The sequence below is a fragment of the Anabrus simplex genome, chromosome 2 (genome assembly GCF_040414725.1).
Source record: "Anabrus simplex isolate iqAnaSimp1 chromosome 2, ASM4041472v1, whole genome shotgun sequence".
Lineage (NCBI taxonomy): Eukaryota > Metazoa > Arthropoda > Insecta > Orthoptera > Tettigoniidae > Anabrus > Anabrus simplex.
Genome location: NC_090266.1, coordinates 170307296 through 170332558, shown reverse-complemented (window position 1 = coordinate 170332558; position 25263 = coordinate 170307296). Strand labels below are relative to the sequence as shown.

Below are 25263 nucleotides of genomic sequence, written 5' to 3'. Positions count from 1 at the left end.
ATAAATATCTGTACAATTAGAAATTGAACATTTTATTTGGAAAATTTAAATGAAACTTTTGTAATTTATTTATAAGAATGCGAGGAATGTATTTTATTGTACAAGTTCTAGACTTTTATCGAACTGATAATATTATTGCTTAACATGTGATAAATATTTTAGCTCGGTCATCTATCCTGGGTGAACCAATGCAACCAGATGCATGGCAGAAGATTCAGCTGAAGGAAGCTGAGATGAACCGTGTTCCAGAGATGTTTGTTGACACAACTCCTCAGCAGGCACCTGTTTTCACAACTCACTTGGTTAATCATGATAAATTGGTTGAAGGACAACATGTATTACTGGAGGCTCAAGTGGAACCTCGTGCTGATCCCAACTTACGAGTTGAATGGTTCAAGAATGGTGTTACGCTCACAACTGGTAAGCTATTTTGTATGGAAACAGTTCCAGATATTTTCTGTTATTGTATCTCAATAGTTCATTTTGTAGTACACTGTGCGGAATGGGAGATGTATGACTCAAATTAAAACTAAGGAATGAAATATATTGAACTGACTGACTGATAGGACTGGACTGGACTGGCCGGAAAATCTATTTGGAGTTGGATAAGAGTGGGTACATTGATCATTTTAGCGTGCCTTATATATAAAAGATGTATTGTGACTGGAATATTTGAGTTGTGCAAATTACCTCATATCTAGAATTTTGCCATGCCATGTTACCAGAAAAGTGGTTAAATTGATGTTTGAATTCATGATCCATTTTTGCTGGGAACAAATTTTTCTTATAGTAAATCATTTTTCTTGTCCTAAGTGTCGTGATATGATGAGTTTATTATGTTCAGAAGTGAATGTTTAAAATTCCTGTGTTCTAGGCACTCGTATTCGCAGCACTTTTGATTTTGGATTGGTCACACTGAACATTAATGGCCTTCGTGCTGATGATTCTGCAATTTATACTTGCAAAGCTACCAATTTACATGGAGAAGCAGTTTCAACATGTTCACTCAAAGTTGAAGGTAGGTTGAGGAGAGTCTTCCTTTGTGCATGAATTATATATGTATTTCTAATCATTTATCTAACTATTTATACTCATTTTTAGATCGTCACTGGCTTTTGGGAAGTTCACTGCGTCCTGAGGCTCTGCCTATCATTGAAGCTTTGGAAGAACCAAAGAGCACTCAGAGAGAGACTTCTGAACCTGTCTATGAGTCTCCAGTGTTCATTACTCACCTGAATAATGTTGAGTGCATAGAGGGAGATTCTGTGCACTTCGAATGCTTAGTGGAACCATCAAAAGACCCCACACTGAATATTGGTTAGTATGAAAGAAATTATGTCTTATGTACAAATTTCATATGAAGACTTTTAATAATCTTTTCTCATTTGTGATTTTAGAGTGGTTTGTGAATGGCAAACCTCTTCCGATCGGAGCCCGATTTAAGTCAACGTACGACTTCGGTTATGTGGCTCTTGACATTAGTCATGCATATGCTGAGGACTCTGGTGTATATATGTGCAAAGCGACCAACTCAAAGGGTCATGCACAGACATCAGGAACTCTCAAATGTACCAGTAAGTTTAAAATAAGATAAATAAATTAAAATTTAATCCAGTAATAGTCTGAAAGAGAGTAACACAAAGAATTTGTAGCCAACTTAAGAAATATGCTAGATGGCAGCTATTGTAGTATAAAAATAAAAAGGACTGAAAGAGACCAAACTATTTTCTTACTATAGCTTACTGCCTTCATTACTTGATATTGTTAGCTATTTTGAAGTATGTATGCTGTCTCCTTAAATGATATCTTTATGCTGGATATACCTACATACATACTTGCTTTTGGTGTGAGGTATTCATATTATGGTTGAGTAAATTAAACATATGTTTTCAGGTAAGCAGAGCATATACCTGGATACTCAGCATCCTCAAGGAAAAGCTGGATTTGACAAGGTTAAAGAAGCTGATGAAGCATATGCTTCCAAACTACAGAGACAAGAATCTGGCCCAGAAGCTCAGTTCCCAAAACCTGTGTTTATTGTCCCACTGAAACCAGAATTTAATCTAGGAGAGACTGAACCTCTGCATTTAGAATGCCAAGTGGAACCAAAAGAAGATCCTAATTTGAAAGTTGAATGGTACTTCAATGGCAAAGCTCTTGAACATGGTAAGATCATGATTTTTTTAGTTCTTTAAAAATCTTTATTTAAGTTATCTGCAAGACAATTTTGGATTATCACTTATTGCAGCTGGACAAAGAAAGTAGTCTACATAATTTCACTTATGAGATTATTTGGGCGGGTACTTTTTGGTTTAGCAGGTTAGATGTGTTTCAAATGTCCATGAAAACTTTAAAAAAGTACATCTTTTTCCCATGTAATTATGACACTTCTGCTTGTATCTAGTATGTATATTTCTTTTATTGTAACATTTTTCAGAGCAGGTTTTGCTGATATATTCAATTTCCTTTCATTTTAATTGCAAAGAAAAACATATTTAAAAGTACAGATTTTTTCCATAAGTTTTAATTCTACCTCATGCCATTAATGCTTCCCATTTAACATTTGTCATTGGATAAGGGCAAGCAAGCAAGTAAGCACACAGGCTTTCAGTTTTTGTAATTCTGTAATTCTGTATCTTGTGACATGAGACATAGCACCTATGTATGGTTTATCTTGAAATGTGAACCACAGGGCTGAGGGACTTCTGTTTTGTAAATCTCACATATATTGACTGGAATACAAACCCTGGTCATTTTGGTGAAAATGCTAGCATTGATATTACAGAGTTTTCTCTCTTGCTGTTTCATTTTTCTGACGTCCGGTTCCATGGCTAAATGGTTAGCATGCTGGCCTTTGGTCACAGGTGTCCCGGGTTCGATTCCCGGCAGGGCTGGGAATTTCAACCATCATTGGTTAATTTCTCTGGTATGGGGGTGGGTGTATGTGTCGTCTTCATCATAATTTCATCTTCATTGCAATGCGCAGGTTGCCTGCGGGTGTCAAATCAAAAGACCTGCATCTGGCGAGCCGAACATGTCCTCGGACACTCCCGGCACTAAAAGCCATACGCCATTTCATTTCTTTTTTCTGATCAGCCCGAAGACACGTGCATTATTATTGTAAAGAATAATGAATTTGGTAGATTTTCTTGGATGAAAACATTCTGAACATTCTCTGAATTTACTTTTGAGTTTCTCTTAAGGAAGATAAAACAATATTTCACATTATTTCTTTTTTCTTTTTATGAGTCCATACTTCACTGTATTAACATGATATTCTTTAATACTATCCAATCATTTGTTCATGATTCTAATTACATATATTTAAAGTAGTTAATCTTTTTATCTACTGTGATAAGTCTTAAAACATTCCATATACTCATTTATTTACAGGATCACGGTTCAAGATGACATGTGACTTCGGGTTTGTGACTTTAGATCTAACAGATGTATATGAGAGAGATCAAGGCATCTACACTTGCAAAGCTTACAATTTACAGGGTGAGGCATTCACCTCTACGACAATTTACTGCACTGGTAAGTTGAAAAATTAGATACAGAATTATTCCCCAGTCAGTAGTTACTCTGATAGAGACAGTCTTTATCCCAACTTTGAGCAATCACAATTCACAATGTTAGAGAGATAGGGACCTATATGGTGGTATGATTTTGTCTATAATTGTTGTTTATGATGAGCTGTTGTTGTTGTTGCATATCAACAATTTTCTCTTATTCTTCTTTCTAATATTTGAATTATTCTGTAAATATGGGATATACAATTTATGTGCAAAAAAAACACTGCCATTGAATAACCGTGCACCCTGAAGAAAGGGAAATTTGTTAAAAAGTTTTTTAAGTGTATGTTGTTTTGTTAAATACTTATACCTATAATATCCTCTTTTTTTCTAACGTTTTACTTCAAAAATAGGGGAGGGTATAATACGTGAAAATTTTACATAACATAGGTCAGGTTGTAATGGTTTAAAAGCAGAAAAAGGAACATTTAGCATCTTAAATCAATGCACAAAACAGTTATTTAAATCTATATTTATGCAAACAGTTTTGTGATCAGCTCCCTCCTGTATTACCACAGCTGACTGGTCACATGACTAACCGTGCCCCAGCCACACAATGCAGCGCGGAGTTCAAGGCTGCGTGGTGTTAGAATATCCAAAGTCTTGCAACAAAGTGGTAGAATTCGATCACTTTGTTGGTATAATGATGGCATAGTGATGCTTTTCTCCGCAAACTTGGTCTGTTCCGATGCATAGAATGTTCTGACCAACCTCTACTGTCATACAATAAAAATTTCACAACTAGCTTTAAAATCCTCCCCAGTAATAACAAAACTTCATGCAATTTCACATGATTTAAACAGCATCATTTTATGATTTACAGTGTTGCTGTTGTCTTGCTTCTATAACCCACTGCAAAACTTTTATGTCCACATTTTTGTACTTTCCTTTCTTCACATCGTGGAAGGAATTATATACAGTGGAACCTTGGATTGCGAGCATAATTCGTTCCGGGAACATGCTTGTAATCCAAAGTGCTCGTATATCAAAGCAAGTTTTCCCATAAGAAACAATTGAAACGTGGATGATTCGTCCACAACACAAAAATATGTATTCGCATACCATTTATGAAATGAAATATAACTTAAAACAAATTAAACTGCACTTTTCCTTACAATAGAATCATTGTAGGTGTGAGGGAGGTGAGAGATGACACGAGAAGAGTTACTGTGTAGCACGAATTTTACTAACGGAATCACTGCTATCTCTTGGCTCACTGGAATTGTTTTCTTTTTGTGCAACTTTAACGAGGAACATGTCCAATGACTGTTGCTTTTGCCTCTTTTTGAGGATTTCATGAAAATGTAACATTGCATTGTCATTGACCTGATTCATTGCTCGTACTGCTACAGCCTTATTCTGGTGATGGTTTTCTACAAAATATTGCACCGTTTCCCACGTTTTGCACTTCTTCCGAATCTCAGTTGAAGTGAGAGATTCCACTGACTTTTCGTCCTCCTCTTCCCCGTGCAAGATCTCCTCCATAACCTCCTCCTGTTGTTCGCGATGCAGGTCTATCAGTTCATTGGTAGATAGTTCCTGGCTATGTTCTTCCAACAGCTCTCGAATGTCCACGTCATTCACCTCCAACCCCATAGTCTTCCCTAAGGACACAATTTCATCGACAATCGGCGACTCATTTTCACCAATAATTCCCTCAAAGTCACGTCCAAGAACACAGTCAGGTCACAGCTTTCCACAAGCGGAAGTGAGAGTTCTCTTGGTGACTCCATCCCAGACTTTATCGATGATCTTCAGGCAGTTCACGATGGGGAAATGCTTTCTCCCAAACTCTCGGATGGTAAGGTTTGTTCCTTCAGTCACTTCGAAGCGTCACTTTGGTGTATAGCTTCTTGAAGTTCGAAATTACTTGCTGATTCATAGGCTGGAGTGGTGGAGTAGTGTTGGGAGGAAGGAACTTAACCTTAACGAACTTGAATTCCTCCAGTAAGTCTTCCTCAAGGCCTGGAGGATGAGCAGGAGCATTGCCCATAACCAGCAAGACTTTGAGCGGCAGATTATTTTCTGAAAAGTATTTCTTCACTACAGGATCAAAGACCTCGTTCATCTATTTAACAAACGAACAGGGGAGGGGAAAACGTAGGCACACGTGATGCTCGTATTGCAGAACCTCACTCGCTTATCAAGTTACAGTTTATTTAAAATTTTTGCTCGTCTTGCAAGACCAAGTTACTCGCATTCCGAGGTTTCACTGTACTTTCTTTCTCCCAGTAATTTATCTCTCTGTTTATGCCAGTAACAAATCATGCACATCTACACTTCGTATTTATGACCCGCCGCTCTCACTCCACTTTCTGCTGTATATTTTAACACATTCAACTGAAGGGATGTCGTAAAAATTCTTCTCTTGCTCATTTTCACTCCTACTTGTGTACTTAGTGCTTCCTAATTACACACTATGTGCATATTACATGTTATAAATCTCATGTTTGGTCCGTATTGAAAATTTATTGTTTGAAAACAATAAAGGCGATCTTTAATCCACTTATTCAATACATTAATTTCAATTTATAGTGGTTACATAAACATACCATCAGTTAAATGGGACATGTTTCGCCTCAATTCAGGGCATCTTCAGCCTAAAAACAATCTTCAAGAGTACACCTTATATTAATATAGAAGCTAAAAGTTTAGCCAGTTACTAAAATTCAGTATATAAAAATGTGAGAAATGATATATTATACAAACATGTTGATGGAACATTGTCAATGATTAAACCATAAAAATATTTTGTCAGAGACTAAAACTTATTCTGTTACAAAATTTCTAATTAAAACGGTTCATTAAAAAATTTTTTTTTAGTGGAAAAACAGTGTGACAATGATATAATGCCAGTGACATGAGGGCGTGAAAAACAAGCACTATAATGAATGTCATAAAATCAACATCTTCATGTCCGCTGATGAAATCATGAGCATAATATGAAACTGAAGCATCAGTTGTATTATTGCAGAAGGGGCCTTTAGCACCAGTAGGCAATAAAATTGACTGAGACCATGTCAGGAATTGTCAGTAGATATTGGAAAATGTTCTATGTTAGTTGAAAGCTGTTATTTGCTATCTACTGTTGCGTTGGTAGCCGCCCTTCTGTTGGCTCTGAGTCTCGTGTTATAACTGTCCTGACAAGGTCTCAGTCAATTTTATTGCCTACTGGTGCTCAAGGCTTCTTCTGCAATAAGTGAACTGATGCTTCAGTTTCACATTATCCTCATGATTTTGTCAGCGGCCTTGAAGATGTTTTTATGACATTCTTTATAGTGCTTGTTTTTCACGCCCCCATGTCGTTGGCGTTATATCATTGTCACACTGTTTCTCCACTAAAAAAATTTTTTTAATGAACCGTTTTAATTAGAAATTTTGTAACAGAATAAGTTTTAGTCTCTGACAAAATATTTTTATGGTTTAATCATTGACATTGTTCCATCAACATGTTTGTATAATGTATCATTTCTCACATTTTTATATACTGAATTTTAGTAACTGGCTAAACTTTTAGCTTCGATATTAATATAAGGTGTACTCTTGAAGATTGTTTTTAGGCTGAAGATGCCCTGAATTGAGGCGAAACATGTCCCATTTAACTGATAGTATGTTTATGTAACCACTATAAATTGAAATTAATGTATTGAATAATTGGATTAAAGATCGTCTTTATTGTTTTTGAACACTGTGCAGCCGCACAGGACTTGGAGCTTGGAAGCTGGAAAGGCATTGGGAAATCTAGGGTAAAGGGGGAGAGTAGCCAAGGCCAGTGCACAAGTGGTGCAGAAGTGTGGGTTTTACCATTAACCGAAATGTTGCACTTGCTGCTTGGTCTCTTGAAATATTTTTTGCAATATTTTTCTCTGGGAGATTTTGTGCAGTGCTAGTTTTCCTATGAAAACTGAAGTATATTTCAAAAATTAAGTTTGCAAAAGGAAACCATATAATTTCATCAATTCATTGATTGCAAATGTTAAAATCATTGAAGCTCCTTAGGACTGCTAATTTCATGTTTGAAAAGGTTAAATGATCTTGAATATTTTAAAAACTGAAGTTAATTCACTCAGAAACGTGTGAGCCCTCTGTGGTTAGCCTTGCAATCCTTAATTTTTAACTTTCCTGCTATTGCTATAGCTTTCAGTTAACACATTTCACCAGTAACTGCACATCCAAACTCTCTGTTATTAGTCACATATTTGCATATCTTCAATCACTCAGTCGCTGCTGATCTGCATTTAGGGCAGTCACCCAGGTGGTGGAGTCCCTATCTGTTGTTTTCCTAGTCTTTTATTAAATGGTTGCAAAGAATTTGAATATCTCCCTTGGTAAATTATTCCAATCCCTAACTCCCCTTCTTATAAACGAATATTTGCCCCTGTTTGTCCCCTTGACTTCCATTATTATCTTCATATTGTGATCTTCCCTACTTTTAAAAACACCGCTCAAACTTATTCGTCTACTAATGTCATTCCGCGCCATCTTTCCACTGACAGCTCGGAACATACCACTTATTATTTACTTCAAACTTTTATTTGAAAATGACCACCTTTTCAATGCATCATATTTTTTGTTCCACGGTAAACTTTACATTGTTATTGATTTCATTAATGGGACATGTTTCACCCATATTTTGGGCATCATCAGTTCAATTCATTCTTGTCTGGTGCATCCATGTTGCGGGGGTGGATATCCTCCACATCAGTAGGCCGGTGTGAAGGAGAGCTAAGTTCAGGCACGGACCCAGTCTCACGGATTATAACGTGGAACCCGTGCCCAGGGTTACGGGTGAAGACCTCAACAGCATCTTAGGCAGAGAAGGAGACCTACGGAATGGTGAAGATGGTGAATGAGGCAACCCATCCTCTCTGGGGAAAATTAGAAGAGGAAACCACTGCCTTGTGAAGAAGAGGGATCTTCAAAGGCTGAGGGAGTAAACCCCGAAAGAAAATCCTCAGATTCGTTAGGCATAGCACGGGCCTGTTCCACGAACGAACTTTGCAACTTTTCAACTTTGCACTTTTCACTTTTCAATTCTTGCAAATGAAGTCTTTCTCTTCCACCATGATCTAGGTTGTACTTTTCAATTTCTTCGCAAAGTGAAAAGTCTTTGTGAATGAGTGATCTGATCGAGTTTATTCCATGAGCAAACTGTATAGGCCTAATACTCTATGATTTTAGTGCTTTACTTTTCGCTACGAACTTGACGGTATAATTGTGGTCAAGTTTAAATTTTTATCACGGGAAAGAAAGGTTAGTATTACAAGAAGCTGGCTGTGCTGGAAGTTGTCAAGGAGAAACGTGACATCCTTTTTGACATCTTTAAAGATAACTTCTCAAATGATGACACACAACAATGTTAAGAAGAGTTAAGAACACATCCACACACAGAAGGAAATTCACCCTTCATTAGAAATCCTGTCGCTATATTATGTGGATTATCAGGCCAATGTACTGTTAGGAAATATTACATTTACTGTAACATCTACGACTTTGGTAACAGTTCTGCAAATAATTGATTTTGATGTCCCATGCATTGGTGTACACTGTGCAGCAGGGCACCATTTACTAACCAATGTATAGGCTATAAGCATATAAGAATTTGTTCTCTTTTGGAAAGGAATTGACTTCTTTTTGTTGCATGTTTCAATAAATGACCGATCATTTCAAGAATATAGTCAACCTCTGTTGGGGTAATACGAAATCACTCGCGAAAGTCCGTCGAAGTGAGGTTATGAAAATTAATCTCGTCTTTGTACGTTCTCTTATTGGATTCTTCATCACTATCCTCACTTGATGCGAACAGAAGCTCATGTCGTAATGTGTTTATATCACTAGACAAAATTCTATGCCGAGAAACTAGTATACACACTTGTTAATTAACAGATGAAAAGGGAATCATCTTTTTGCAAGATTTATGAAAACTTTTCACTTCATTTCTTTACACTTTGCATTTCTGTACCAATGTAGGAACATAACAGGCTTGAATAGTAAAAAGATTCCAAACTTTTCACTTTGCAAGCTAAATCTGAAAAGTGATGGTGGAACAAAATCTGAACTGAAAAGTGCAAAGTGAAAAGTTGCAAAGTTCGTTTGTGGAACAGGCCCCAGGTCAGCAGATGAGTAAATTTGTACTTGCTTCAACTATAATACAAGCCTCGGTTGGAAGTTTAAAAATGGAAATGTAATTGACAAGTCTCTGGCTACAGTTGCACACTATGATGGTAATGCTGATGTTTGTGTAAGTGTTAGATCAGAGAACAAAACCCAATTTGGAACAATAAATATTTTAACAATGAATGGGCCGCTGAAGAAGAGAACAATCGAGGTTCTTGAAACATGTTCGACATTTAGTGAGATAATTAACAACTTTTAATAGTATTGGCAAGGTGGTGTTATTTAATTAACAGCGATTCTCAATGGTGCTTAGATTTAAGTCAATATGGACCATAACAAATTTCTGGAACTCCTCAGCTGAGGAGTTAATGAAGTTAATGAAGATGCAGTAGAAATGCAATTACAAATCAATATTTTTGGTACTCCAATATTCACCATAATGGCTTCACTACTACTGCATAGTGCCATGCATGCCAGCCAGATAGCTGCTGTATATCGAGCATGATTGGTGCTGCCATTTCTTACGAGATTCTGAAACTCTTTCTAAAGAGGACCGAGTAGTCGTATCAGGTTTCCAGGTAATAGCAATTTCTGCAGTGATTTTTAAGAGGAGGGTCTTTGAAGTCCCATAAGCAAACAAAGAGTTATCTTAACTTTATAAAAAGACACCAAAATAAAAATTAGTATGTCTACCTCTTAGTCCCGTTTCTTGATATGGGGATGAGGTGAGATAACTTTATATATCATATTTTATGGCTAGGTGCCTTCCTGATACCAACCTCAGTTGAGGAGTTAATGTAGATGAAATGAATGATGTGAATGAAATTGGCTAAGGTGGTGGAAGGAATCAGCTGTGGCGTCTGAGTAAGAACTGTCCCGGCATTTGCCTGGAAGTAAAAAATGAGAAACCACAGAAAACTATTCTCAGGACAACTGATGATATGTTTCGAACTCACGCGTCCCTCGAATGTAGAGGATTGGTTCCATAGCCATAGTGTGTTCTTGCGCGGCCACTCCGCTTGTTACCAGGTTAAAAATGTGACAGCATAGAAATCCAAGCCCTAATATGTATGTAAGTTTTGTATTTCCTTTCTTGATATTAAGTCTCATAATTCCTTTGTTAGATTTCTGTGATCTGTTTCTTTTTTCCAAACATACCTTTGATTAGTCTGCCTGTCCACTACAATCTCAAATGTCCAGCTGCCTTTATCACTTTACCCTCTGCTTGATAGCGTCAAAACCTTCTACTGATAATAGCAGAAGTTTATAATAGTGCAAATTGGTTGCAGGTAAAGCAAACCTAATTGAGCATACTCAGCATCCTAAAGGAGCAGAAGGCTTAGAGAAAATTCAGGATCTTGAGGAGTCATTGAGAAGGCAGGAAGGTGCACCAGCTGAAGGAGATGAAGGACAGCCACCAGTATTTACATCACAGGTATGTAGATGTATAAAACTGCATGTATAGGCCTAATTTCCGAAGTTGGGGCAGTAGTCTAGAGACAAGCTTGGAACTACAGTAGGAGGTGACCATGTGATCAGTGAATACATATACAGTAAAACCTCATTAATTCAAAGTCATTGGAATGCAAAAATCGGACTTCGAACTACGTGATTTTGAACGAACCGCCATCTTGTAATTCAGAAATGCCAACCCTTGCCGCGTCCAAAAATATTCTAACACCTATTACTGCATGCAGTTAAACTTGATTCACAGTTTAAACTTTTCAAATGCCATGGAAAAAGCTATTTCCATAATGTATCCAACAAGGTGTATTTACATTATTCAAATAATGCACTTGGATAACTCACTGACAAACATAACCTCACGCAATGAAAAAAAAGAAAGCATGATTCAAAGAAGAGGAGAAATCTATGCTGGCTCCCCTGTGTAAGTGCTTTATTCATTGGATTAATGTACTGTACACATTTTAGATGCCCTGTGCTTGCACGGAAAGTACCCGATGCCCTTAAAACATTGAGGCTTATCGAACTTTTTTATGACGAGGGGAGAAAGTCTCTCGCTTCCGTCTGCATCGTAATTCAGATGTAGTTGCCGCATCATAACGTATTCTAAGGCCCAGTAATGCATGCAATCACCTTGATTCACAGTTTAAGCCTTTCAAATGCCATGGAAATAATTATTTCCGATAATTATTTCCGAAATGTATCCAACAAGGTGCATTTATATTATTCAAATAATGCACTTGGATAAATCACTGGCAAACATAACCTCAGGCAACAAAAGAAAAAAATAACCACATGATTCAAAGAAGACAAATTTGCTGATTCCCCTATGCAAATGCTTTATTTGTTGGATTTCTGTACGTTTGCATTTTTTAGATGCCTTGTACTTGCACGGAAAGCGTTCAACGCCCTTAAAACATCATGGCTTATCAAACTTTCCTATGACGAGAGGAGAAAGTCTTTCACTTCCGTGTGCATTGCAACACTATACAATGACCCTCACGCTTGTACGATTTCCCGGCTGGCACTTCTCTCCGTTAAAACCATAAGTCTGTTTGGTCTCAGCATTAAAAAAACAATGCATTTTCATCGGCATCGACAGTATTGTTCGGTGCGTACGAATTGATGATGTGAGCTACCCTTTTTCTCCAACTGTCGGCATTGCCAGTGTTCATGGATTTTGCTTCTCCGCATACTGCCTACTACGTGATACTGTGGCATTCCTTAAAATGCTGAATACAAAAGAATCAAGATTTCACTCGAATTTAGCAAATATGAAGCACACTGTAGACACACCAAAGTGAGCGAAAGTGGGGAAAACTACCCCTGCATGTTCCGGAAGACGTGTTCTGTCATGATGCAGATAAATTTTGAATTTAAATTACTCTGTAAAATTCTATTTTTTTTTACAGTATAAACGCAGTTTTGAATTAAAAGTCTGAATTTTGGTAATGGGACCGACATTGTTTTTCGAATTACGAATTATCCATATTTCGAATTAAACAATTTAAATAACATGCAAAACCATACCTCATGTGTCCAGGAATGAGAGCTTCTTCGAATTAGGTGCGATTTTGTATTAACCGATTATGAATTATCGAGGTTGTACTGTAACTGCATTAAAAATGTACCTAAATTGATGATTTATGTAGTACTACTAAAATTGATGAATTTTGTCTTATTCTAATATCTGTGTTGACAAAATATCCAATTGTAGGGGTGGAACTGGTATTTTGAAGACCAGCTACACAAATCCACTTGTGAAACAAAAACAATGAAGTAAAACTGAGATTTACGGATGGACTAAGAAATCATATTTATATCATTTTGATGTTACCTGAAGATAATAGACGATACAGTATATTCATCAAAAAGTAATAGGAGGTTAATTTTTACTTAAATATTACCATAAGTAAAATATTTCATCTAATGTAAGTGATGTACTGACAAATATGGATAACTCAAGAAAGAACAAACGGAATCAAGCAAGCTGACAAGCAAGTGACTGGAGAAATTCAGTACATGGGGATGTAGTGTTACTAATATTGACAATAATATCACTTTTACTATATCAATAAGCATACCCAACTTGGTAATATTCAACTGTTTTTCGAATTGAGATATCAGCATCACAATTGTCTTTCAAAAATAACTCTGTAGTAGGTCACATTCCTCAAAGTTAGAAGTAGAATATTTTTTGTAACTTCTTCAATTATTTGTGTCACATACCTCATATGATGAAATGTCAGATTGCTTTCTTGAAATCCCCAGTATTTTATAACACCAGATGCAAAGTATTTCTACCAATACAGTAAATTAAGATGGAAAAGAATAAAATTAAATAAAGATCATTAATGAAGCCTACGTTTGAATTACAAACTATTATGACTTTCCAGGCAATGATTCTAATGACTGTTGCTTCAAATATGCAATCGCCTAAAGCATTCTTTCATACTGGTGTAAGTCAACACAAATAGAATGGTGATTGTACTCTTCTTTATTGTTGAAAAATCTCTCTCCAATGTTTATAGTTTATTAAGATAATGCCTGATGAAACTAACGTTGTTACAAGTTAATGCCTATGTAATGACTCCAGAATGATCCAGAATTTATCCACCTTTTGCTTGATAAACGATTATCTCACTCCTGTCGTTTTCTTTGTGAAATTATTCCATATGCGTACACACCAATTACACTTGGTTCACAGTTCCTTGTACATTCAGTTCCAGAACCTCAAGAACTTAAGTGAAGGAGAGATCGCTCACTTTGAAGCATCACTGACCCCAGTTGGTGACCAGACAATGGTTGTAGAATGGTTTTACAATGGAGAGGTGCTGAAAGCAAGTAAGTTATGGCTTATCTTATACTGAATAATAATAATAATAATAATAATAATAATAATAATAATAATAATAATAATAATAATAATAATAATAGTATCATTTTAGCAAAAAAGATAATTATTTGGTTTATCAGATATTGATTTTATTTAATTTTGATTTAATTTAAGGTCATCGTACAAGAACAGTACATGCCTTTGGTATGGTTGTACTAGAAATCCTAGGAACAAAGATTGAAGATTCTGGAACATACACCTGCAGAGCCACAAACAAGTGGGGTCGTGCTGAGATTAGTGTGGAACTGGAATGTGTCGACAAATCTAAAGGACAAAAACCACAATTTACTACCCAAATTCAGGTTAGCACAACTCTTTTTGGTTGTTTATACTTATCTTGATTAGAAAGTATGGAACACAGCAGCTTTTAATATTTTTTTTGTGATATACCATATTTACTCACGTAATTCCTGCCATTACATAATTTATGCACCATTGTTCTTTTTCTTTTTTCCTAGTTCAAGGTGGGGAAAATATTTTTTAAGAGCACTTGACATACCCATTTTCTCGAGCATTTACTATGCAGTTCCGTGAGTGTAGCGGAATGTAGGTGGCAAGTAACTGACTTAATTCGCCGCCCAGTGAAACCTTCTGCGAAGACTTTCTCACAGAAACCGGAAACTCATAACAAAGAGGCCATACCCTTAGTTTAGACAGAGAGGGTTCACTTGAGCATGACAAGGAGTATGCCTCATTTTCACTCCTGCTTGTATACTGGATGCTTCCTAATTACGTACTACACGTAGCCGCGCAGGACACGGAGCTAGGAAGCCAGAATGGTATTGGGAAATCTAGGGTAGGGGAGAGAGTAGCCAAGCCATTGCACTGGTGGAAATTCCTACCAGACCCTGGACAGCAAGCTGGAACATATTGCATGTTCGGGAAAAGAAAGATGTCTGATCACTCTGGCATTAAACCAATAAGTTACTGCAGTTAGCAGTGGTAGGAAGCATGGGTTATACCATTAACTGAAATGTTGCACTTGCTTTCTGGTCACTTGAAAGTTTTTGCAATTTTTTTTCAGTTCCTTTTTTCTTGGTAATAATAATAATAATAAATGAACAGAGTGTTATAGGTGAGTAAATGTGGTATGGTATATATAATACAGAGTTATTTTTATTTCTGATATGTGGTACAAAAAGCAAAGTTATGTCATTGGTACAACAGTTTTTCTCTGTTCATTAACTGAATTTCTATGTAATTAAAATAACTTTCTTACAGAGTCTTGAAGGTCTCAAAGATGGTGAATCAGCTCATTTTGAATGTACACTCATCCCTGTTGGCGATCCACATTTGAAAGTGGAATGGTTCCACAATGGACAACCTCTAAGACATTCCTCACGTATCAAAACAGTGTCAGACTTTGGTTTTGTTGTCATGGACATTTCGTATGTTCAGAGCCATGATTCTGGAGAATATGTGTGCCGAGCAAGCAACCGGTAAGGGCATTTTCTTTTTTTTTTTTTTTCAACAGTTTCCATATTCAAGTTTGAAAGTGGCTTGTATGCAGAGCAAAAACTGTAACCCTTGATCGAATGAAAAACAATCCTCTTATGCATGCTAGATGAAGACAAACAAGTGTTTTAGTCAAACTTGCCTGCACTTCAGGTCATGTTTTGTGATCATCTCTTTGTTTTCCTCTACTCTTTCTAGTACTGTTTCTGTACCTTGCCGTTTTTTTCTTTCCATTCTTTCATAATTTGTATGATCTGAAAGTTAGTGTTGACTAACCTGTAAGTGAAATTTACTTTTTTTTAAGCAAGTTGACATGTTTGCTAAATTTTGCTTAATAAATTTCATTTCATCAAAACAATGTGTTCATTTTTTTCTTCCGAAAATAGGTATGGAGAGGATACTACTAAGGCTTTCATCAGATGTCAAGGTAAAGGAGGTGTGTATCTAGATTCCTTGCAACCAGATTCATTGGCTCGAATTCGAGAGCTAGAAGTGGGACAGGGAGGACCGCAGCAGACACCTACAACTCCTGTACTAGAACCTCCAGTCTTTACTAAGCATATCACAGACATCACCCAGCTTGTTGAAGGACAGAGTGCTCATTTTGAAGCCAGGCTTACTCCTGTTAATGATCCTAATTTGACGGTTAGTATGTGTAATGTAATATTCATCGATTTTTTTATCTGTATTGCTAATATATGGAGGTTATTTGGAGTAATCATGCTATTAAAACACATTCTTTTCTGTTGAAGGTGGAATGGTTTTACAATGGAAAGAAGCTTCCTCACGGTCATCGTTATCGCACCTTCCACGACTTTGGAATTGTAATACTTGATATCTTATATTGCTATGAAGAAAATTCAGGTGTATATGAATGCCGTGCTGTCAATAAAGTTGGACAGGATACTACAAAAGCAACTCTGAAATGTGTTTCGAAAGCCAACCTTATATTGGATTCCCAGCTTCCAAGGGTAAGGAGAATTTATAAATATATTTTGAGTGTCTTGTGAATGTATATTTCGTGTAAATTTAATTAATTTTGATGTGTTCAACACTACTTGATATTAGAGCTGATGTCATCCATTTCAGTCTCACAGTATGTCTCTGATTCCATTTATGCTGGCTTTAAAAAAGACTATACTGCAGTATATGAATTGAATCAAGTAATGCTTGTATGTAAGTCATGATTCGTCTTCTTTCAGGGAATGGAAGGTGGTCTAGAAAAGATACAGACCTTGGAAGACTCCTTGATTCGTACTCGAGATGAGAGAACCTCAGAAACAAAGGGACAGGCTCCTGTCTTTACTGTGCCTCTTTCTAATATTGACAGCTTAAGGGAAGGGGAGAATGCTCATTTTGAAGCTCGTCTTACACCCACAGATGATCCAAAGTTGACGGTCAGTTTTACTTGAGTTGTACAATACAATAGTTCTAACATTTTGCTTTATCAATGTCGCAGTTTGAATTATCCAACCCCATCAGATGGTTTGCCTTACAAGGGCTGCACCAGGCTATCAATAGCCCTACAACATTATTATTATAGTGAAATGCCAGTATAACAAAGTCATGGAGGTTCAATAATTATTTTTGTTATAGTGAAATTTTATTAAACCAAACATAGATTAAATTTGCCAGGGAAAATGTGTCCCATAAGAAGGAATACGTGGGTTAGGTTGTGCTGTTTATCGATATAGGTATCTGTACTATAACTTGAATAAGATCAGTACCGTAATGTTAATTATGCATATTCGACAACTGAATATTATTATTGCAGCATACATACATACATACATACATACATACATACATACATACATACATCATTATAGACTGTTATGCCTTTCAGCGTTCAGTCTGCAAGTCTTTAAGATTTTACAAAATATCGCCACAATCCGTATTTGCAACTAGTGCTGTGGACTCATTTAGTTCTATACCTCTTATCTTTAAATCATTAGAAACTGAGTCTAACCATTGTCGTCTTGGTCTCCCTCTACTCCTCTTACCCTTCATAACAGAGTCCATTATTCTCCTAGGTAAACTATCCTCCTCCATTTTCCTCACATGGCCCCACCATCGAAGCCAGTTTATGTGTACAGCTTCACCCATTGAGTTCATTCCTAACTTAGCCTTTATCTCCTCATTCCAAGTACCCTCTTGCCATTGTTCTCAGCACCGAGCTCGATAGCTGCAGTCGCTTAAGTGCGGCCAGTATCTAGTAATCGGGAGATAGGGGGTTTGAACCCCACTGTCGGCAGCCCTGAAGATGGTTTTCCGTGGTTTCCCATTTTCACACCGGGTAAATGCTGGGGCTGTACCTTAATTAAGGCCACGGCCGCTTCCTTCCCATTCCTAGGCCTTTCCTATCCCATCGTCGCCATAAGACATATCTGTGTCGGTGCGACGTGAAACAAATAGCAAAAATAATAATATTGTTCTCACCTGTTTGTACCAGCAGTCATTCTCGCTACTTTCATATGTTACTTCTAACTTATAAATAAGATATCCTGAGTCCACCCAGCTTTCTCTCGCGTAAAGCAAAGTTGGTCTGAAAACAGACCGATGTAAAGATAGTTTCATCCGGGAGCTGACTTCCTTCTTACAGACTACTGTTGATTGCAACTGCAAGCTCATTGCATTAGCTTTACTACACCCTGATTCAATTTCATTATATTACCATCCTGGGAGAACACACATCCCAAATACTTGAAATTATCTACCTGTTCCAGCTTTGTATCACCAATCTGACATTCAGTTCTGTTGAATTTCATTCCTACTGACATCAATTTAGTCTTCGAAAGGCTAATTTACACACCATACTCATTGCACATATTTTCAAGTTGCAGGATATTAGACTGCAGGCTTTCGGCACAATCTGCCAGTAAGACCAAGTCGTCAGCATAGGCCAGACTGCTTACGACATTTCCACCTAATGGAATCCCTCCCTGCCACTTTATACCTTTCAGCAGATGATCCATGTAAACTACGAACAACAAGCTTTAAATAGCAAAGAATATGTTGAACAGGGTTATATAGGTTAAGTGTTACATTTACAGCCATCTTGTGTAATAGATTTATCATATGGTGGTGTAGAGTTCAGGAAACATTACAATAGTGAGTTCTGAATTGATAACTCTAAAATATTAGCTGAGATTAATGATAAATATTATTTTAAGTGATTTTAACACTTTTGACGTACTCTGTGGCATAAAGTAGTCTGTAATTTTCTTCTGTGTTGATTGCTGGCACACGTTGCTTCACGAATATAAGGCAAACATTGTGTGTGATGCGACATGAATAAACAAAATAGTAAGGTAGAGATTCAAAATCGTAACGTCATTGGTTTGTTGTAAACTTCGCGCTCCTACCCAATCAGTAGCATGACTTCTTGCATTGGAAGATGTGCAAAGCTTATCAGTTACTTTCAAATCGATATCCTGCGTGACCAATCATGTACATATATGGAAAATGGCTGTCATATCATCTGAATAATAAAATAATGTAATATGAAAAATATGTTATAAAACAGGATGAATTACAATTATGTTTTGAAAAAAATAAAGTTAAATATAGGCAAATGTGTAAAATTGAAATTCGTTAAAATGAAATGTTTTAACTAACATTAAATTGGGAAAAAAAGAAAGGGCCTAAAAATAATTTAACAATTGGAAACATTTCATTATACTGGCGTTCATTACAGCAACATTGTACTGTATTATTATTATTATTATTATTATTATTATTATTATTATTATTATTATTATTATTATTATTATTATTATTATGATTATTATTATTATTATTATTATTATTATTATTATTATTATTAACTTAATGAAGTGCTTATTGTTATCACAATTCATAATTTTATTTTTTTTAGGTGGAATGGTTTTGGAATGGTAAGCCGTTGAAGACTGGCTCTCGATTCCGGACGTTCTGTGATTTCGGCTTTGTAATTCTTGAAATCTCGCCTGTTTATCCGGAAGATTCTGGTGAATATTCCTGCCGTGCCTTTAATGACTATGGTGAAGCTGTTACAACTGCAGCAATGAAAGTGCAAGGTATATATTAAATGGACTTTGCTAGCTACATAAAATGTTAAATCAATCAATCAACCAATCAATCAATCAGTCACTCAATCAGTCAATCAATCAGTCAATCCTGATCTGCATTTAGGGCAGTCACCCAGGTGGCAGATTCCCTATCTGTTGTTTTCCTAGCCTTTTCTTAAATGATTTCAAAGAAATTGGAAATTTATTGAACATCTCCCTTGGTAAGTTATTCCAATCCTTAACTATCCATCCTATAAACAAATATTTGCCCCAATTTGTCCTCTTGAATTCCAGCTTTATCTTCATATTGTGATCTTTCCTGCTTTTAAAGACACCACTCAAACTTATTCATCTACTGATGATTATAAAATAATGTAATATGAAAAATATGTTATATAACGGGATGAATTTCAATTATATTTTGAAAAAATAATGTTAAATATAGGTAAGAGGGTAAAATTGAAATTCGTTAAAATGAAATGTTTTAACTGACATTGAATTGGGTAAATGTTGATTAAAATCTATTGCATAAAATAGTTAAAACTTGATTTGCTAATTAGTAGTCAGTTGTATTTTACCTGAATATATCTTTAGGATGTCAGATTTGTTGCTAATCAAGATCTTTGATGCTGATATTACATGTTTAAAATATAATTGCACTTGACCATGCCAGGAACTACTGCTTGTTTATGTCCTATGCTTTGTCATCTGCCTCTGTCACCAGGTACAGTAGTGCATTAAATCCATGACTGCTCAGCTAGTCTGTCTGTCAGTTCCTGATGATACAATGGTTCTTTTTGCTCTAATATTGCTAATCCCTGCAAGATCAACACACATTCCATTCTGAATTTGCCCTATTGTTTTTTACATTTGTAGTACTAATTCTTCTCTAAAATCCTTCTTGCTTTGTCGGTAATCTGAGACTTATGTGGTGATTGTACCTAGTCTGTTGCTCGCCTCACTGTCCTGTATCCACTTAGTGCAATTGTATTTTGAATAAGTAATAATTGTCTTTATCATAAGGAGGCTGCTGAATTAAGACATTATAACTTCACACTGTAGTATATGATGATGATATTTTTATGTTTGCATTAAGCGCTGGGGAGGATACTGTTATATCCTGACAAGTTAATCTGAAACCCTGGCAGATAGATGTGTTCCTACATCCTCTCGCACTGATAGTACCGTAATTGCTATATGCGCAGTGGATGTGGTGGTGCCAGTCTTGTACTTCTGGGAGAGGGTGTGCTTACGAGGGTAGCTAATAGGACAATATTCGTTAGTACTTCCTCCTTCTACAGTACAGAATGTACAAACTGGCAGTTTTCTTCACTCAGGACATAGACCTGGGGGAGGACTGCTCCTTTCACAAAGGATACATCAGACACAGACTGTGTCTTTTGTGGCCCTTGTGAAGAAACAGACAGGCCCTAGCAGTTGATCTGGTGATAGTCCAGTGCTATCACTCCCTCGAATAACTAACCCGGAGGCCCCAGATTCGATTCCTGGCCGGGTCATGGATTTTTACCTGGATCTGAGGGCTGGTTCGAGGTCCATTCAGCCTATGTGATTACAATTGAGGAGCTATCTGATGGTGTGATGACAGCCCCGGTCTAGGGAACCAAGAATAACAGCTGAAAGTATTAGTTGTGCTGCCCACACAACACTTCATAATCTGCAGGCCTTCAGGCTGAGCAGCAGTCCCTTCGTAGGCCATGGCCCTTCGAGGTTGTTGCACCATGGGGTTAGGGTTTGTGTTCTCAGACAGTATGTTCCTCTTGAATATTGTGGGAATGTTCTCTGACAGTCTGTACTAGTGTGTGCAGTTGTAATTACTTTTGGAATTTTGGGTGAAACGTAAGTCCCATGACTAAAAGCAATGTACCATCACAGCATCCTTCTGTAAATAAGTACTATCTGCGCACTTTTTAGCGACAGATTTACACCCTAGTGCTGAATCGATCGACTTCGGTTATCTTCGAGATTCGTGTTGGCAACTTTTGAAACACAAACTAAGAATCGCTTATCATCGCTGTGCGACATCTGGCGTACACTTTAAGTACTCGTACTGTTGTTGTTTACACAGCAAAGCCAAACTATAGAATTTATGCTAGGAACAAGGTTCGAATCGGGAAATATTATATAGTATTATATATTGTGTGTGTGTGTGACACAGTTGTTGGCGTTAAGATGATAAAGGTTTAGAAAATTCATATCGATCGATCATATTATCGATTCAATTCAGATTTAATTTCCATTCAGTTGGCAGTATTTACCGGAACCGGCAGTGCTTCCTTCTTACTCCTCGCCGAGTACAAAAATCTATCACTAAAAAGTGCGCATACAGTATGGCATTGACCACATGCTAGTAATCAGTGCTATACTCATATATAAATACTATGGAATTGCATTAGTTGCTCCCCACTCGGATCCGTGCAAGTTGATAAATCAGTCATCTGGTTCAAAAGTAAGACATCTGAAAAAAGCTAGTTGTGAGGTATATGAGATTGAAAGTTTGTGTGTCTTTATAAAATTGGACATCTTGGTAGCTTCTTATTCTTTTTATGTTTTGGAGCCATTGTAGAAAAATGACACATAACATATTGTTCCTGTTCAAAACGATTTTAATTCGAAGAGGTGCAGTTGTTAAAAGTTCAAAACGACAGTTTTGGACATTTCTATAGTAATTTTTTTGATTTAGTTCATTTTTGATTAGCGATACGACTTCCTGCAGTACTCAACCAGAGAGAGCTTGAAAAATAGAAGAGAATGATATAAATAACTCAGAATCGACTGTTTTGAGTTGTACAATTTACGAACTTCATCGTATAGATCCGTATTGATACAGTTAAAACTAAGAAACAATGTTAGGTTTTGGTCCACCCAATCAATACACATCACTTCACAAATTAAAAAATATTTAATTAATAACATATTAAATATTAGGGACATGTTTCATCTCTGTTTGATACATCATCAACCGTAAAATCACATGGGTAGATTACAAAAACTCATTGTTCAGAAATTGAAACAAACGGAAGAATCCGATGCCTTTTTAGGGATTATTTGAGAAATGCAAAATTATATATATATGCATTATGTACACAAAGTTTTTGCAAGAAGTGAGGTCACTTTGTGTAAATAATGTATATATATTTAATTATCTTTTGCATTTCTCAAATAATCCCTAAAGGGGCATTGGGTTCTTCTGTTTGTTTCAATTTCTGAACAATGAGTTTTTGTAATCTTCCACATAATTTTATGGCTGATGATGTCTCAAATAGAGACGAAACATGTACCTAATATTTAATATGTTTTTAAATTAAATAGTTTTTCACTTGTAAAGTGATGTGTATTGTTTGGGTGGACCAAAACTAACATTGTTAGTTTATTATTATTATTATTTTTTTTTTGAGTGTCGTACTTTCGAACCAGACTATTGAAATAAGCAGTGCATGCTGTAATATTCCAGTTATGTGAATCATGAAATTGTTTAGAGTTGTATGTATTTGTGTACATGTGTTTTTTTTGCCCCCTCTGAGTTTAGGAGTTGGAAGTTCAGTAATATAAGGTGGAGAAGTACTGCGGAGAAATTAGAAATGACTCAGATTTTCTTCACTTCTGTTTTGCAGGCAAGAGAAGTATAATTTTGGAATCTCAACTTCCTAAGGGAATGGAACGTACAATTGAGAAGATAGCTGAGCTTGAAGGTCTGGGAGCTATACCGGGACAGCCTACACCTGAAGAGGACTCTGGGAAACCTCCTGAATTTATTACTACCCCTGCTGACCTGACATTGGCAGAAAACTCCTTGGCTCACTTCGAATGTCGTTTAATTCCTGTAAACGATTCAAGTATGCGCGTTGAATGGTTCCACAATGGTAAACCTTTATCAGCTGGTTCTCGTATTAAGACAATTAATGACTTTGGATTTGTCATTTTGGAAGTAGCTGGAGTCTACCAACGTGATTCTGGTTTATATACATGCAAGGTAGATTAAAATCAAATTTAATAATTTGTAAACGTTTAAAAAATAAAATGATAATTTAGTGCTTATTAGATTCTTTGAGAATTTTTATGTTTAGTATTAAAAATATTGTAAACTGTGAGATATGCTTAATTCCTTAAATTGTCCTTCATTGTAAGTTATGTTACCTTCTAGGCAACTAACCGTCATGGAGAAGCTACTGTTTCATGCAAACTTCAAGTGCGTGGACGACAAGGTATTATCTTGGAGCCTCAATTGCCATCTAATTTCCGAACTGGCACTGAAAGTATTCAGAAACTAGAAGAAGCTCTTTACAAGAGGGAAGAAATCTTAGCCGAGGAGGAGAAACCAAATCCACCAAGATTTACTGTTGAACTGAAGGTAAAAGCTAAACCAGGAATTATTTTCTGTTTGACCATGTGTTGGACAGGTTTATTTATGTTCGGGAATTTTTAGTGTATCTTAAATTTGTTGGAGCCTACTGTTGCTGTACCATTTGTCTTCATGTGCAGGACATTCTGGATGTGCCGGAGGGAGGTCCAATTCGCTTTGAATGCCGAGTGGAGCCTATAAATGATTCTAGCATGCGTATTGATTGGTTCCATAATGGACGCCCCTTTGCTACTGGCTCTCGTGTTCATATGCTAAATGACTTTGGTTACATTGTTTTGAACATGGACTACACGTATGCTCGAGACTCTGGTGAATACATTTGTCGAGCAACCAATAAATGGGGTTCCGCAACAACTAAGGCTGTCCTCAGCTGCAAAGGTAGACATTCATATCAATAATTTTTTATTTTATTGACATACTAACCCTATAGAATGTTTTACCTTTGTTTATGAATTTATGATTGACAGAACTTCAACATTTCTGAACCTCCAATCATCATATTTTGCAGTAGAAAATTATTGTTATAGTAGAAGAGTTATAATACCTGTTGTACAGATATCATCGGTATGTGGACATTGGCCTATGTCTCACTATCCACTTCAGTAATGAATAGGATATTCAAAAACTTATTATCCTGTATATATCTTCTCTTAAGTAGCAAATTCTAGTGAGAATAGTATTAATGGAATGGTAGAACAATGTTTTTCATTGGGCATGAGGGTCTTGGGACATAATGGTAAACAGTCCTGTGGGGTCTATTTGACAACCTGGATGGCTGTGCATCTATGGTAGAAAGTCAAGGATTGGGAAGAAAACAATCATACTGGTATTTACATGGAGGTGAAGTGGGAAGCCAGAGAAACAACTTCTAGGATGGCCAGGAGTAGGATGTTCATTCTGTCCTTTTCTCAGTTATATTTGAGGGTGAGTGCAGATCATTCCAGTTCCTCAAACCAGGTTTGAATTCATGGTAGACTTGATTTTGAACTGGACCAACTGACAGGGAGGCTTCTATGCTATCCCTGGACCATGGCATTGGCCTGATAGGGTTTTCATCTTTATATCTTAGCAGGTCCTTAATTCATCCACTGGGGCTTGTAGATGGAATACTGAAGGGCATGATACTGTTCGGAGCTTACTTAGTTGCTAGACTGAGGAAAGTGACCATTGGAAATGCAGCGTCAGCCAGTCTGACTGAAGTTTAGCGGTATCTGTCTTCCTAAAAATGTTGTGTCATAACGTTCAGAGTGCATAAAACACTAATTCGAAAACAGGAACCAAGTCATTGATGTTTGCACTTAAAGGACAATTATCAAGGACTAGCAT

At 36.6% G+C, this 25263-nt stretch overlaps 1 protein-coding gene across 1 annotated transcript in view; it reads left to right on the top strand.

The window, feature by feature from the left end:
* Positions 1–25263, top strand: part of sls (sallimus) — a 281400-nt gene that overhangs the window by 174655 nt on the left and 81482 nt on the right. Inside the window, exons 42-58 of the mRNA XM_068226121.1 lie at positions 163–420; positions 875–1018; positions 1102–1317; positions 1398–1574; positions 1894–2166; positions 3394–3537; positions 10982–11127; positions 13880–14000; positions 14167–14354; positions 15274–15491; positions 15894–16152; positions 16260–16478; positions 16710–16904; positions 19385–19565; positions 23189–23547; positions 23719–23925; positions 24057–24315. Coding sequence (XP_068082222.1) covers positions 163–420; positions 875–1018; positions 1102–1317; positions 1398–1574; positions 1894–2166; positions 3394–3537; positions 10982–11127; positions 13880–14000; positions 14167–14354; positions 15274–15491; positions 15894–16152; positions 16260–16478; positions 16710–16904; positions 19385–19565; positions 23189–23547; positions 23719–23925; positions 24057–24315 — 3564 coding nt within the window. The remainder of the gene's footprint in view (positions 1–162; positions 421–874; positions 1019–1101; positions 1318–1397; positions 1575–1893; positions 2167–3393; positions 3538–10981; positions 11128–13879; positions 14001–14166; positions 14355–15273; positions 15492–15893; positions 16153–16259; positions 16479–16709; positions 16905–19384; positions 19566–23188; positions 23548–23718; positions 23926–24056; positions 24316–25263) is intronic.